General features: G+C 48.4%; 1 protein-coding gene across 3 annotated transcripts in view; it reads left to right on the top strand.

Annotated features, from left to right (window-relative positions):
- ZDBF2 (zinc finger DBF-type containing 2) overlaps positions 1-13,650 on the top strand; it is a 42,897-nt gene that overhangs the window by 5,151 nt on the left and 24,096 nt on the right. Inside the window, exons 1-2 of one of the 3 annotated variants that reach the window (XM_072121075.1) lie at positions 1,469-1,695; positions 6,967-7,018. In XM_072121075.1, the coding sequence (XP_071977176.1) occupies positions 1,651-1,695; positions 6,967-7,018 (97 nt within the window). In that variant the 5' untranslated portion in view covers positions 1,469-1,650. Of the gene's footprint in view, positions 1-1,468; positions 1,696-3,450; positions 3,570-6,966; positions 7,019-13,650 lie in introns of those variants that run through there. The other 2 variants (XM_072121077.1, XM_072121076.1) reach the window with 2 other exon arrangements.

Genomic DNA, 13,650 nt, shown 5'->3' with positions numbered 1-13,650 from the left:
CCTGGGTGGCGAAGCCATAGCCCTTCCGCTTGTCAAAGAACCGGACCATGCCGGTGGTGCGATTCTTCTCGACCCAAGCTCCCGCTGTGGATCTGCCGGCCATATACCGCTGGGCCTCCTTTTCTCGGCGTCGCTGGTCCGAGACAGCGTCTCGGAGTCGCCGGCGGGCGGCCTCACCTCGGCCTTGAGGCTGCGGAGGTTTCGGTGCTGGGGCTCGTGGCTCCGGTTCAGGCTCGGATCTCCTTGGGCGACAGGTAGGTGCCGGAACAGGAGCAGGAACCACCGGAGGGTCAGGAACCACCACAGCGGGGCTAGCAGGCCGCGCAGCAGGAGTAGTAGGCCTCGGAGCAGGTGGAGCGACAACACTAGGCCCAGGCGTTGGCTCAGCAGGAGTCGGGGCCTCCCCACGTGGCGCCTCCACGTGGACCCGCGGTACCGGGATGGTAGCCGGGATAGGGACGAGGAACCGCCCGGGTGGGATTTGGTACTGCGTCACCGTTTGGTAACATGTCCTGGTGACGAAGGCCCGAGTCAATCCTCGGTGCAGCCGATGTCCAGCGGAGGGTCTTCGGACGGGCTGCGCAGAGACCACCACCATAGTCTCTAGGACCTCGTAAAACTCCGGACGCTCCACAGGAGGGAAAGGCGGAGGACCCCACATGGCGTTGTCCTCGCTGTCCAAAGTCCACTCCAGTTCTGGCGCTTCTCTGAGGCAGGGCAGGAAGTCCGCCTCGAGCCAGTGGGAGGAGTCCAAGTCCTTCCCGCCAAGAGCTGTGGCGGGCTCTAATTTTTCCTGCGCCACAGGAGGCGGGGTTCGCGCCCTTCGCGCGTGGGTGGAGCTTGATGCGTCATCTGGGTTTCCCGCCAGTGAAGGTTTTGGCGGGCTGGAATTTTTTGCTGCGCCACAGTTTCTGAGGTAAAAATCTTTAGGCGCGGCAGCGCCGGATGTAGCAGAGCTGGTACAGTTCTTGCCAGGATTAACCTCTGGAGTGCGGGAGCGGCGCTCGACAGCACGTGGCAGCGGTATAACACAGTTCATTCCAGAAACACACAAGTCCTTGGGCCTAAACCCGGATGGCAGCAGGGTTAGGCAGCACAGTCTTTTAATAAAGGAAAGTCTTTAATGCCGTAATAAGGCACAGAAGTCTATATCCTGTTCGTGACGCCACTTGCAACATCCCCCACCGGGGCCTAGCCCTTTGCGGTGCGGCCTGGAGACAGCCGGGGCCCGCGGTACCGGAGTGGCTGGCAGTTGCGGCCTAAGCACGCTATTGTCACGGTGCTTGGTACGGGGGGAACCGGAGGGCTGTCCTACAGCCTGGCAGGTCTCCAGCAGGGTGGTGTTGGCAAGAAAAGATGAGGGAGCGGCTGCTATAGCGGATCTCCCTGGGGCAACCCCTTAATGTCCCGAGTGTGAGTCTCTGGGTGATGGACAGGGTGCCGGTGATGAAGGCAGGGGTAGTAGCAGGGACCAGACGGAGGCAGAAGTTGAAGAAAACAACTTACAGTTCGTTTATTTGAACCGCAGGAACCGCAGCAAACGTGCCTTTAACAGGTGGAGTACTGGAGAGGTATTTGGAGGGAGCCACAGGATGTATTTCACCAGCCTGGATGTATAGGGCAGGCTGGGAGGCAGCTGTGTCCTAGAGGATGCTTCAGCTCGGTCCTGGATCTCTTCAGGTATCACCCTTGAAGGTAGGATGATACCCCTTTCCTCACTACACTAACTCTAGTCTTATTGCTCCACTTCAGGCAGGGGCTAGGCTCTTCCTGCACTGGTCTGGTGTGCTAGAGTCTCTGAGCTGCTGCTCAGCTAACTGCTCTCTGCTTGTGTCCTACAGACCCAGAGGGCCTGACTAGGACCGGTCTCTCTCCTGAGAGAGATTTCTCTCTAAGAACTCTAGAACATTCCTGGCCAGAGGTTTTATTACCTCCCTTTGGTCAGGTGGTGGCTGCTCCTCCAATTACCTCTCAGTGCACAAAGACAGGATGTAACACAGACATTGGTTGACATAATTACATCACAGATTAACATCTGCCTTGCCAGGCAGGATTAACCACTGCAATTTCCCCTTGATCCTATAAGGACCATGTAGTGTAATGTGGTGTTACCTACAGGTGGGACGTATTCGCAAGCACTACCTCGCCATTGCATCGGCGAGGGTGTTGCATCTGTATAGCAGCTGCTGTGTGCTGTCAGGTTCTCCTGATGTCTGTATAGCAGCTGCTGTTTGATGTCAGGTTCTCCTGTGACTGATGTCTGTATAGCAGCTGCTGTGTGATGTCAGGTTCTCCTGTGACTGCTGTCTGTATAGCAGCTGCTGTGTGATGTCAGGTTCTCCTGTGACTGATGTCTGTATAGCAGGTGCAGTGTGATGTCAGGTTCTCCTGTGACTGATGTCTGTATAGCAGCTGCGGTGTGATGTCAGGTTCTCCTGTGACTGATGTCTGTATAGCAGCTGCTGTGTGATGTCAGGTTCTCCTGTGACTGCTGTCTGTATAGTAGCTGCTGTGTGCTGTCAGGTTCTCCTGTGACTGCTGTCTGTATGGGCAGGCAGCAGCTTAAGTCTTAAATACTGCACTTTTTAACATAAACCCCCAGCTAAATAGGATTCCCCAATCCCCTGCAGTGCCCCGCTATTCTACTTTTATTGATGTTACTTAACCCCTTAAGGACACAGCCCTTTTTCATTTTTGCATTTACAATTTTCACTCTTCACTTTCAAAATTCCTGTATTGACCTGTTTTCTGTGTAACAAAGTGTACTTCTTAGTGATGGTTTTGAATATTCCATACCGTGTACAGGGAAGCTGGAAAACATTCTAAATGCAGTGAAGATTACAAAAACACAGCTTTGCGCCATTTTCTTTTGGGCCCTGTTTTGAAAGCTATTACTGTGTGCTCCAAATGAAATTTTCCCTCTATTCTTTGGGTCAGTACAATCACGGAGATACCATATATGTTTTATTATGTTTTAATAGAATTTCCTTTTACCATATCCTGAAACTAATAACTTTTTTATACTTTGTGTATGGAGACTTTTAAGAAGTCATTTTTTGCAGTATGAGATGACGTTTACATTAATACCATTTTGGGGACTGTACAACCTTTTGATCGCTTTTTATTAAATTTGTTATATGTCAAAAAAAGTGGTGTTTAGGATATTTAGGCGCTATTTTCCATATTGATGGATCGGGACTTTTTAGGACGCAATGGTGCCTAATATGTTTATGATTTTTTTATATCAGTTATATGAGGATTTTGTATATGATCTGTCACAATGGGGCTGATTTATCAAGCTGTCAGAATAGTTCTAGTTGCCCATGGCAACCAATCAAAGCTCAGCTTTCATTTTACCAGTGCTCATGAATATTTTAGTGGAGCTGTGATTGGTTGCCATGGGCAACTAGAAATATTCTGACTTTCAGGCACTTGATAAATCTGCCCCAATGTGTCACTGGCACATTGAAACAGATGTTCAAAAACGACAAGTCCTGTGCTTTTAGAAAAAAAACCCAGGCTGTCATGGAAACTAATTGTCACTCCCTGAGCTGGTGGCATGTAAAAAGGTAATATTGATAAATGGGTGTTTGCTGTGTTATGCAGCAAGGGGTGAAAAGACATCTAGCATCAGAATCACTGATGGTAACTGCTTAGTACTTATTCCCCACCCCCCACCCCCCGTCTGTCCCCCTGTGCTGTGCAAGGACTCCCTTTCTTCCGGCTGAACTGCTTTGCTCACACAGTAATCAAGATTCTTGCTGATGCAGTTCAGCTTAGGCTGGTGCCACATGCAGCAACACTCACCGGGGGAAAAACACCGGCGGCTGGTTTCCGATTGCAGGCGTTTCCATAGAAACGCCGATGCGATCGGGCCGCGGCCCGCCCCGGTGGGTGCAGCTTTTTCTGCGTTTGCGTTTTCAAACGCAGACAAAGCGGTGCGTGTGGCACCAGCCTTAGGCAGATTTGGGGTGTGGTTAGGATGTGGCTTGGTGGGAAATCGCTATGCACACCACCTTAATTTGCTGGAGCTGAAGAGGTAAGGTGCCGGGCAGATGAAGTGTAGAATAGGGCCTTGTTGTTTCTCTGGAGCCCTGAGATGCTTTGTTAATGCCCCCAAACCACTTTAGCCTACTTTGCATATTTCTAAAGTGAGGATTTAGTTTGAAAGGGGCATCCAGATAAAAAGAAGCAAAAGAAATGTGTGGCACTTGTGGGCATAGCCCTATGCAGCACCCCTGCCAAAACATAGGCAGGCTGGTAGTTGCGAATAGCGCCCTCTCCAGGTTAGGAGCTGTCAAAGGTAGTCATGAACCCTTTAGTAAGTTTCTAGCACTGGGTGATTATGTAAAGGCAATAGTTAAATGGGTGTAAGATGTTATCCAATTATGTGGCTGTATTGTAAACCGGAGTGTGATTGGAGAGGTGCTACCACCTGACCAGGAGGGTATAAAACCCCTGTACAGTGGGAACACATGGTCCAGACCTCATGGTCTTTCCACAGGGCCTTCAGAGTCTTAGTTTGCAGAGTCAGATTGAACAGAGAGAGTATTCAGTACCCCTTTAGTGCTGTCACAGAAACCAGGAGACTCTAATCTAGAGCTGAAGCTCCCACAGTTTGGACACATCTCCACTTCAATTATCCCAGCCTGTATCTACTACCAGGCTGGTGTAGTATTTCTGCGGACCACTCTCCACGACCGCTCCAGTACCAGAATCTGAATCTGCTGTTGACCGTTTAGGCCCGTTGCCTGCTACCTGTTGTTCAATAAAGAACTGTGAGTTGATTTGCACAACGTTGCCTCCATCTGATCCCTGGATGCGGCTGTCTACCACCACGGGCTTTCCCATCCATTACCCAGGGGCCTATCTTACAGACACTCAGGGGTTGCCGCAGGGAGAAGCAGTACTTCAGCCTCTCCCTTCATATTTCTTGCACACACCACATGCTGGAGACCTGCCTGGCTGTAGGACAGCCCTCCGGTCCCCATACCAAGCACTGTGACATCAGCGTGCCCTAGCCTGCAACCGCCAGCCACTTCATCACTTTACTTTAAAATGCATATGCACCCTAAAATAAAATAAACCAATGACTGTCCCCACTGTTCCTGCTGTTGTTTTAAGACGCCACCAGGAAAAATCATCAAATTCTGTAGCTATGGGCATTTAATTAGTTTGGGAGGTGTGGTTGTGATATTAAGGGGTGGGGTAGTAGTGGTATTTACAATAAATGCATAATGCCACATGCTTCCATATGTGAAGCTGTTGGGCTATTTTTGGCTACTATATGGCATCTAGGAGGCCACTTGTTAGCTGAACTATACATTGCTCATATTAGCTAATATATAAAGTAAATACATGGCATTGGTGTCATTAGGGAGGTTATGTTCTATAATTGTATGGTATTTATATGCTCCTGTATCCGTAGTGTTTCTTTTAGCATTTTTGTTATTAGGATAAAAGAAAAACAAAATAAAAAAAAAACTATTCTAGCCATTGTGTGTCTTCTTTTCTAAATATTTCTCTGTCCTTTTTTATTCCAAAACTGCCTTCCAAGTAGAGACAGCCGTTTGACTGTTATACAACGGAAGTATTAACTACCCATAGCAGTTACTATGAGCACCAGATTAGTTGGGAGGGGGTAATATTTCTGGACAAATGTTTGGATTGTAGATTAATACTGAAGCAGGAGGCAATAAAAAAACCTTTTTTAGGCATGTATAATAATTTTTTTGTTTGCCCTGTAGGCAGCTGTGGTCCTGGTTGGCTATATCCTTTCCTTGATGCTTTTTTTTTTTTAAAGGGAGACTCGGACTAAATTGATGTCTTGATGTCTCGTGTATGTACATAGCTGGAAGATCGTGGGTGCATAAAGGAGAGGAAAACCAATTGTATGTGTGTGTTTAACAATTACAAAACACGATGTTAACAAATGTGTTAATTACTTATTAACATATGCGTTTGGTAAACACAAATGTTAACAGCCATATCTCCTCTCCTCAGCTCCTGTATTATTTTTCAAAGTGTAGTAAAAATGCCACGTGAAAAAGCAGCCTTAAAGGGGTTTTCTCACATTTCAATCCCCTAGTGCTGTTAACATAATAAAGATCATTTTAACCCCTTACTTTACAATTTTACTCCGTGTTGTTGCTGTTTTAGCTCCTATTACTCCCTAGGCTGCTCAGTGCAAAATCCCATGGTGTGGACGGGGACTACGGTGACAATGTGGTTAGATTATCAGGGTACAGGTATATATGCACTTTCATCTGGCTTCTGACATTGTACTGACACATAGAGAGAGAGAGAGATGAGACAGATCAGAGATGTACGACAGACACAGACTGACAGACTTTTACACTGTTACAATTTTAGTACTGCTATATCTGTGTTCTTACAGAGATGTGCCTACCTCCCCCTTCCCCTGGATCACTTATCTCCTTGTAGTTTGCAGCTTTTCTCTGCTCGCAATGTGCTGACAGGAAGTGATCAGTGGGAGCTCCGTGCAGGGGGCGTGGCAGCAGGCACAGTGCAGAGTGACACAGAAGTCTCATCTGCACGCTGTCACATACAAATCCAAGATGGCAGCCTCACCCTAAAGTCAAAAGTTACAGGATCGTGTCTAGGGGCAACTGAAATTATTTACACCATGACTGATATAGACAGGTTGGACTTATATCTGTGAAATGTTGCCTTTTGTTAATAACAGTGAATTAGAGAATGTGTTATTTTGTTATCCTGAGTACATATAAGAAACTTGTCTTCGTGGGAATACCCCTTTAAGGGCACCTCTTCTGATGCAACGCATAACAGCTACTTTATTATATAGGTGCCTTTATTAGTTATTCTATATTTGCAGCTTATTTGGTTACAGCCTATTGCAGTCTTTTCATTATATCATATCTGTGTGTAGTTAACTGGTTAATGTATATGTCTAACATGGTACTTCAATACTGCTTTATTGTACAGATGTTTGATAAGAGACGGCCATCTGAAGATGATTCATCTGCTTCAGTACAAGGTACTGTACCTAGAGGGGTTTGGCTCATATCCTAGCTCACTTTATGGTTCTGCGTTTTATTTATATAATATTTATCCTGTTATTCTGTTCTGTATTTTTTTTTCAGTTTGCCACCGTTTTTTTCAGTTTGGTCTTTGAGTCACAGATCATGTGTGACCTGTTTCAGTAACCTACCATAATGCGGTTGCCAATATGTGATTCACTGTATCCATTCTAAACAACAGTGCCAAAATGTAGTCCTGATTAGTGGCAATACTGTTTAGTGGGGAAGAAGGGACTGCCATACACAGTCATTTCCCTGGCAGTGTGGTTGGTCCATAAAACAACATGGCACAGTCTGGGATGCATGGACCTACCGTGGCTATTTGTTTTAGCTCTTGTACAGAGGGGCACATTTCTTCGTCCCCCCCCCCCCCCAAAAAAAAAATTATCTTTATCATTTTTCAATTTAAACTAAATATTTGAAAATGCACCGGTCATTAGAGCTTTTTGAGACTTGGTCAGAAAGGGGTTAAATTCAATAAACAATCACACATACACACAACTGGCATTGATACTTGTCACAGGTGGCTCACCTGTGCCCCTCTGCCCCCGCTGGCACGTTGCGCGCCCACCTTACTCGTCTCGGCTCCTGTTCCAACTTCATCAACATTGGGCGCGCGTTCCCAACTCCTAGGGCGCACGTGCCTGCTTCTTCAGATTTAAGGGCCCAGCACCCTGATAATTGGCGCTGCCCATTTTCAGGAAGAGCATATAAACCTGCCTCTTCCTGCACAGCCTGCGGTGCCTTGTGCCCTAGAGAAAGATTGTCTGATGCCTTGCGTTGTTGAGATTTCCCGTTGTGACCCCGGTTCCGTTCCTGACTACACTCCTCTGCTGCCTGCCTTGACCTATTGCTACATCCCTGACTCTTATACCGTGCTGCCTGTCGTGACCTCCTGCCTGTCCTCGACTACGAGATTGCCTGCCGCTCCTGTACCTCGACCTTGGGTGCCATGCAGACAGGTCACGCCTGTGGAACGACCTGGTGGTACCACACTGCAGCGAGACCATCCTGCTTTGCGGCGGGCTCTGGTGAAGACCAAGTGCCACTTAGACTCTGGTGCCAAGTGTTGGCTTGTGTCATCGTCCGCAGTGGTTCAGAGGATCCACTACCTCCGATCCTGACGATACTCATGTCATAATAATATTCATTCATCGTTTTGCACTGTAAATGCTATAAAATAATGGTTTATTGAGGTCATCATTCTTCCGAAGAAACTTAAAATATATAAATGTGTAAGCAAATCTGAAAAATGTACATTAACATGGTACCAGTAAAAAGTAAAGACAGTCCCACAAGCCTCCCACACAGTTCCACCAAAAGAATACAAACTGGAACCCTCAAAATATGTTAAATTACAATTTTTATTCTTTAAGTTATACGGTAAATGGGAACTCCAGCATAATAGTACAATGGTAATTATGTACATTGTGAATCGTGTGATTATTTCTGTTGATTGTGATAACAAGAAGATGAATAAAATGACCTGAACACTGAAAACAGACTTTTCTTATAGGATAATTTTTGATGAACGGATACCTGGCCCATCACTAGTGAGGTGTTCGGCCCATGCTAGACAAGCAGTTGGTCCTGTGTCCCATGTAGCACCCAGATGCTGCAACTGCAGCCATGGTTCTCGTACACTCAAAGGGAACTGTAGTTACAGCTTCTGTCCTCTACATGGAACAACACGCTAGAAAGCATAGGCTATTAGTGATTATTCCTGGACAATACCTTTAAAGTTGTCCATCATTTTTAAAAAATGATCATAAAGCAGAAAGTCTGATGAAAGAATAAATCAGTATTGCTCATTGTATAAGTCCCCTGCTGCTCCAGCAGTCCTTGGTTTTCTTCAGTGACAACTTGCCTAGTACTCACACGTGACACATGCACCCAATCACCGTCCTTGGTCTGCTGGGGCCGATCATTTGTCATTTGCACAGTCCATTAGCATAGCTCAACACTGTAATGGCACCTGGATTTACCAGGTAAGTACCGGTATGGCTGCACATCCTAAGGCCTCATACAAATATAATGTGAGCATCTGCCAGTTTCAGCAACTAAAACACTTCCTCATTTGCTTCTACAGCCAACTAATAGATCATGTCTAGAGATGAGCGAACACTAAAATGCTCGGGTACTCGTTATTCGAGACGAACTTTTCCCGATGCTCGAGTGCTCGTCTCGAATAACGAACCCCATTGAAGTCAATGGGAGACTCGAGCATTTTTCAAGGGGACCAAGGCTCTGCACAGGGAAGCTTGGCCAAACACCTGGGAACCTCAGAAAAGGATGGAAACACCACGGAAATGGACAGGAAACAGCAGGGGCAGCATGCATGGATGTCTCTGAGGCTGCTTAATCGCACCATTATGCCGAAATTATGGGCAACAGCATGGCCATGACAGAGTGACAGAATGAAGCTAGATAGCATGTAAAACATCCAATAATTGACCCTGACACTATAGGGGACGGCATGCAGAGGCAGAGGCAGCGGCAGCAGGCTAGAGAGTGGCATGGCGACATACCCTAATTGGACTCAGGCTTCAAACCAATGGGTGTCAGAGAGGAACCAAAGGAGGTGAGCAAGAAGCGCTCAAATAATATCGGTACATGATAAAAGTTTGCCAGTATATTTTGTGGATTACACAGCAGGGTGGCGACAAAGTTAACAACTTTGATGTGGAATGCCCTGTAATAGCTCTTGGGCGGTGTGCCTTTTATCGCCTAGGCTCAGCAGTTTCAGCACCGCCTGCTGTCGCTTAGCGACGGCACTGCTGCTGTGCCTAGAGCTACCGACTGATGGCGCCATGCCCACGGATGGTAATTCGGAGGAGGAGGAGGTGGAGGAGGGGTGGGAGGAGGTATAGTAGGCCTTTGAGACCTGGACCGAGGTAGGCCCCGCAATTCTCTGCGTCGGCAGTATATGACCAGCCCCAGGGTCAGACTCGGTCCCAGCCTGCACCAAGTTAAGTGTAGTAGCGTTCTTATAAGTTTGGGATATGGCGGGTGAGGGGAATGTAAACAGATGCGCAAGAAGCGCATGATGCGCATGGAGCTGGCGCTCCGCTGCCAGGCGAGCTTTCGCCAATTCAAGCCCCTGTCTCTAGGCTACTCCCCAAACAGCACTTCTAAGAACCTTTTGTATAAGATCAAGTGTAGTAGCGTTCTTATAAGTTTAGGATATGGCGGGTGAGGGGAATGTAAACAGATGCGCAAGAAGCGCTGAAATAATATCCCTAAATGGTAAAAGTTTGCCAGTATATTTTGTGGATAACACAGCAGGGTGGCGACAAAGTTAACAACTTTGATGTGTAATCCATGAAAACAACCCAAATTTCTGCCTGACACACCTCGTTTGATAAAGGGACGATGTATGGAGGCAGCTATATGGACGACTTTTGGAGGTAGCAATGGAGACAACGTGTGGAGGCTGCTATGGAGACAATTTAATTTGGATAGTGCCTGTATGTGGCAGTCCCAAAAATTTTTCAAACCAGAGGAGCAGGTAGGTGGCCCTCCAGTAAAATGGAATAGATTGAGTGCCTGTATGTGGCAGTCCCAAAAATGTTTCAAACCAGAGGAGCAGGTAGGTGGCCCTGCAGTAAAATGGAATAGATTGAGTGCCTGTATGTGGCAGTCCCAAAAATTTTTCAAACCAGAGGAGCAGGTAGGTGGCCCTCCAGTAAAATGGAATAGATTGAGTGCCTGTATGTGGCAGTCCCAAAAATGTTTCAAACCAGAGGAGCAGGTAGGTGGCCCTGCAGTAAAATGGAATAGATTGAGTGCCTGTATGTGGCAGTCCCAAAAATTTTTCAAACCAGAGCAGCAGGTAGGTGGCCCTCCAGTAAAATGGAATAGATTGAGTGCCTGTATGTGACAGTCCCAAAAATGTTTCAAACCAGAGGAGCAGGTAGGTGGCCCTGCAGTAAAATGGAATAGATTGAGTGCCTGTATGTGGCAGTCCCAAAAATTTTTCAAACCAGAGGAGCAGGTAGGTGGCCCTCCAGTAAAATGGAATAGATTGAGTGCCTGTATGTGGCAGTCCCAAAAATGTTTCAAACCAGAGGAGCAGGTAGGTGGCCCTGCAGTAAAATGGAATAGATTGAGTGCCTGTATGTGGCACTCACAAAAATTGTTTCAAACAGAGGACCGGGTAGGTGGCCCTCCAGAAAAATTAAATGCATGAAGTACTATAGCAAGAGCCAGTGGGCCCTGTCAAAAAATAGCCATTTTCCTCTGCTTTACTGTACAAAGAGGAGGAGAAGGAGGAAAATGAGGAGGAGGAGGAGTGGATCAATTATTCAGGTTGAGCTTCCTTCACCTGGTGGAGATTGGAAATTCTGAGAAATCCAGCCTTTATTCATTTTAATAAGCGTCAGCCTGTCAGCGCTGTCAGTCGACAGGCGTGTACGCTTATCGGTGATGATGCCACCAGCTGCACTGAAAACCCGCTCGGACAAGACGCTAGCGGCAGGGCAGGCAAGAACCTCCAAGGCGTACAGCGCCAGTTCGTGCCACATGTCCAGCTTTGAAACCCAGTAGTTGTAGGGAGCTGTGTGATCATTTAGGACGATGGTATGGTCAGCTACGTACTCCCTCACCATCTTTCTGTAAAGATCAGCCCTACTCTGCCGAGACTGGGGACAGGTGACAGTGTCTTGCTGGGGTGACATAAAGCTGGCAAAAGCCTTGTAAAGCGTACCCTTGCCAGTGCTGGACAAGCTGCCTGCTCGCCTACTCTCCCTCGCTACTTGTCCCGCAGAACTACGCACTCTGCCGCTAGCGCTGTCAGAAGGGAAATACTGTTTCAGCTTGTGCACCAGGGCCTGCTGGTATTCATGCATTCTCACACTCCTTTCCTCTGCAGGGATGAGAGTGGAAAGATTTTGCTTGTACCGTGGGTCCAGGAGAGTGAACACCCAGTAATCGGTGCTGGAATAAATTCTTTGAACGCGAGGGTCACGGGATAGGCAGCCTAGCATGAAATCTGCCATATGCGCCAGAGTACCAACGCGTAAGAATTCACTCCCCTCACTGGCCTGACTGTCCATTTCCTCCTCCTCCAACTCCTCAAACTCCTCTTCTTCTGCCCATACACGCTGAACAGTAAAGGACTCAACAATGGTCCCCTCTTGTGTCTCACCAACATTCTCCTCCTCTTCCTCCTCATCCTCCTCCACCTCCTCCGATATGCGCTGAGAAACAGACCTGAGGGTGCTTTGGCTATCAACAAGGGAATATTCTTCCCCTGTCTCTTGTGACGAGCGCAAAGCTTCCGACTTCATGCTGACCAGAGAGTTTTTCAACAGGCCAAGCAGCGGGATGGTGAGGCTGATGATGGCGGCATCGCCACTGACCATCTGTGTTGACTCCTCAAAGTTACTCAGCACCTGACAGATATCAGACATCCACGTCCACTCCTCATTGTAGACTTGAGGAAGCTGACTGACCCGACTACCAGTTCTGGTGGAAGTTGACATCTGGCAGTCTACAATCGCTCTGCGCTGCTGGTAAACTCTGGATAACATGGTCAGTGTTGAATTCCACCTCGTGGGCACGTCGCACAACAGTCGGTGAGCGGGCAGTTGGAGGCGGCGCTGCGCTGCCCTGAGAGTGGCAGCATCTGGGCTGGACTTCCTGAAATGCGCACAGATGCGGCGCACCTTCGTGAGCAAATCAGACAGATTGGGGTATGTCTTGAGGAAACGCTGAACTATCAGATTTAACACATGGGCCAGGCATGGCACATGTGTCAGTCTGCCGAGTTGCAGAGCCGCCACCAGGTTACGGCCGTTGTCACACACAACCATTCCCGGCTTGAGGTTCAGCGGTGCCAGCCACAGATCAGTCTGCGCCGTGATGCCCTGTAATAGCTCTTGGGCGGTGTGCCTTTTGTCGCCTAGGCTCAGCAGTTTGAGCACCGCCTGCTGTCGCTTAGCGACGGCACTGCTGCTGTGCCTAGAGCTACCGACTGATGGCGCCGTGCCCACGGATGGTAGTTCGGAGGAGGAGGTGGAGGAGGGGTGGGAGGAGGAGGAGGCATAGTAGGCCTGAAACACCTGGACCGAGGTAGGCCCCGCAATCCTCGGCGTCGGCAGTATATGAGCAGCCCCAGTGTCTGGCTCGGTCCCAGCCTCCACCAAGTTAACCCAATGTGCCGTCAGCGATATATAGTGGCCCTGCCCGGCAGCACTCGTCCACGTGTCCGTGGTCAGGTGGACCTTGTCAGAAACGGCGTTGGTCAGGGCACGGATGATGTTGTCTGACACGTGCTGGTGCAGGGCTGGGACGGCACATCGGGAAAAGTAGTGGCGGCTGGGGACCGAATACCGAGGGGCGGCCGCCGCCATGAGGTTGCGAAAGGCCTCGGTCTCTACTAGCCTATAGGGCAGCATCTCCAGGCTAAGCAATCTGGAGATGTGCACATTAAGGGCTTGGGCGTGCGGGTGGGTTGCACTATATTTGCGTTTCCGCTCCAGCGTCTGGGGTATGGAGAGCTGAACGCTGGTGGATGCTGTGGAGGATCGTGGAGGCGACGATGGGGTTTTTGTGGCAGGGTCCTGGGCAGGGGGCTGACTAGCAGCTG

This window comes from Engystomops pustulosus, chromosome 8 (genome assembly GCF_040894005.1).
Source record: "Engystomops pustulosus chromosome 8, aEngPut4.maternal, whole genome shotgun sequence".
Taxonomy (NCBI): Eukaryota; Metazoa; Chordata; class Amphibia; order Anura; family Leptodactylidae; genus Engystomops; species Engystomops pustulosus.
The sequence above is the reverse complement of the archived record's forward strand: the minus strand, read 5'-3'. Positions and strand labels throughout refer to the sequence as shown.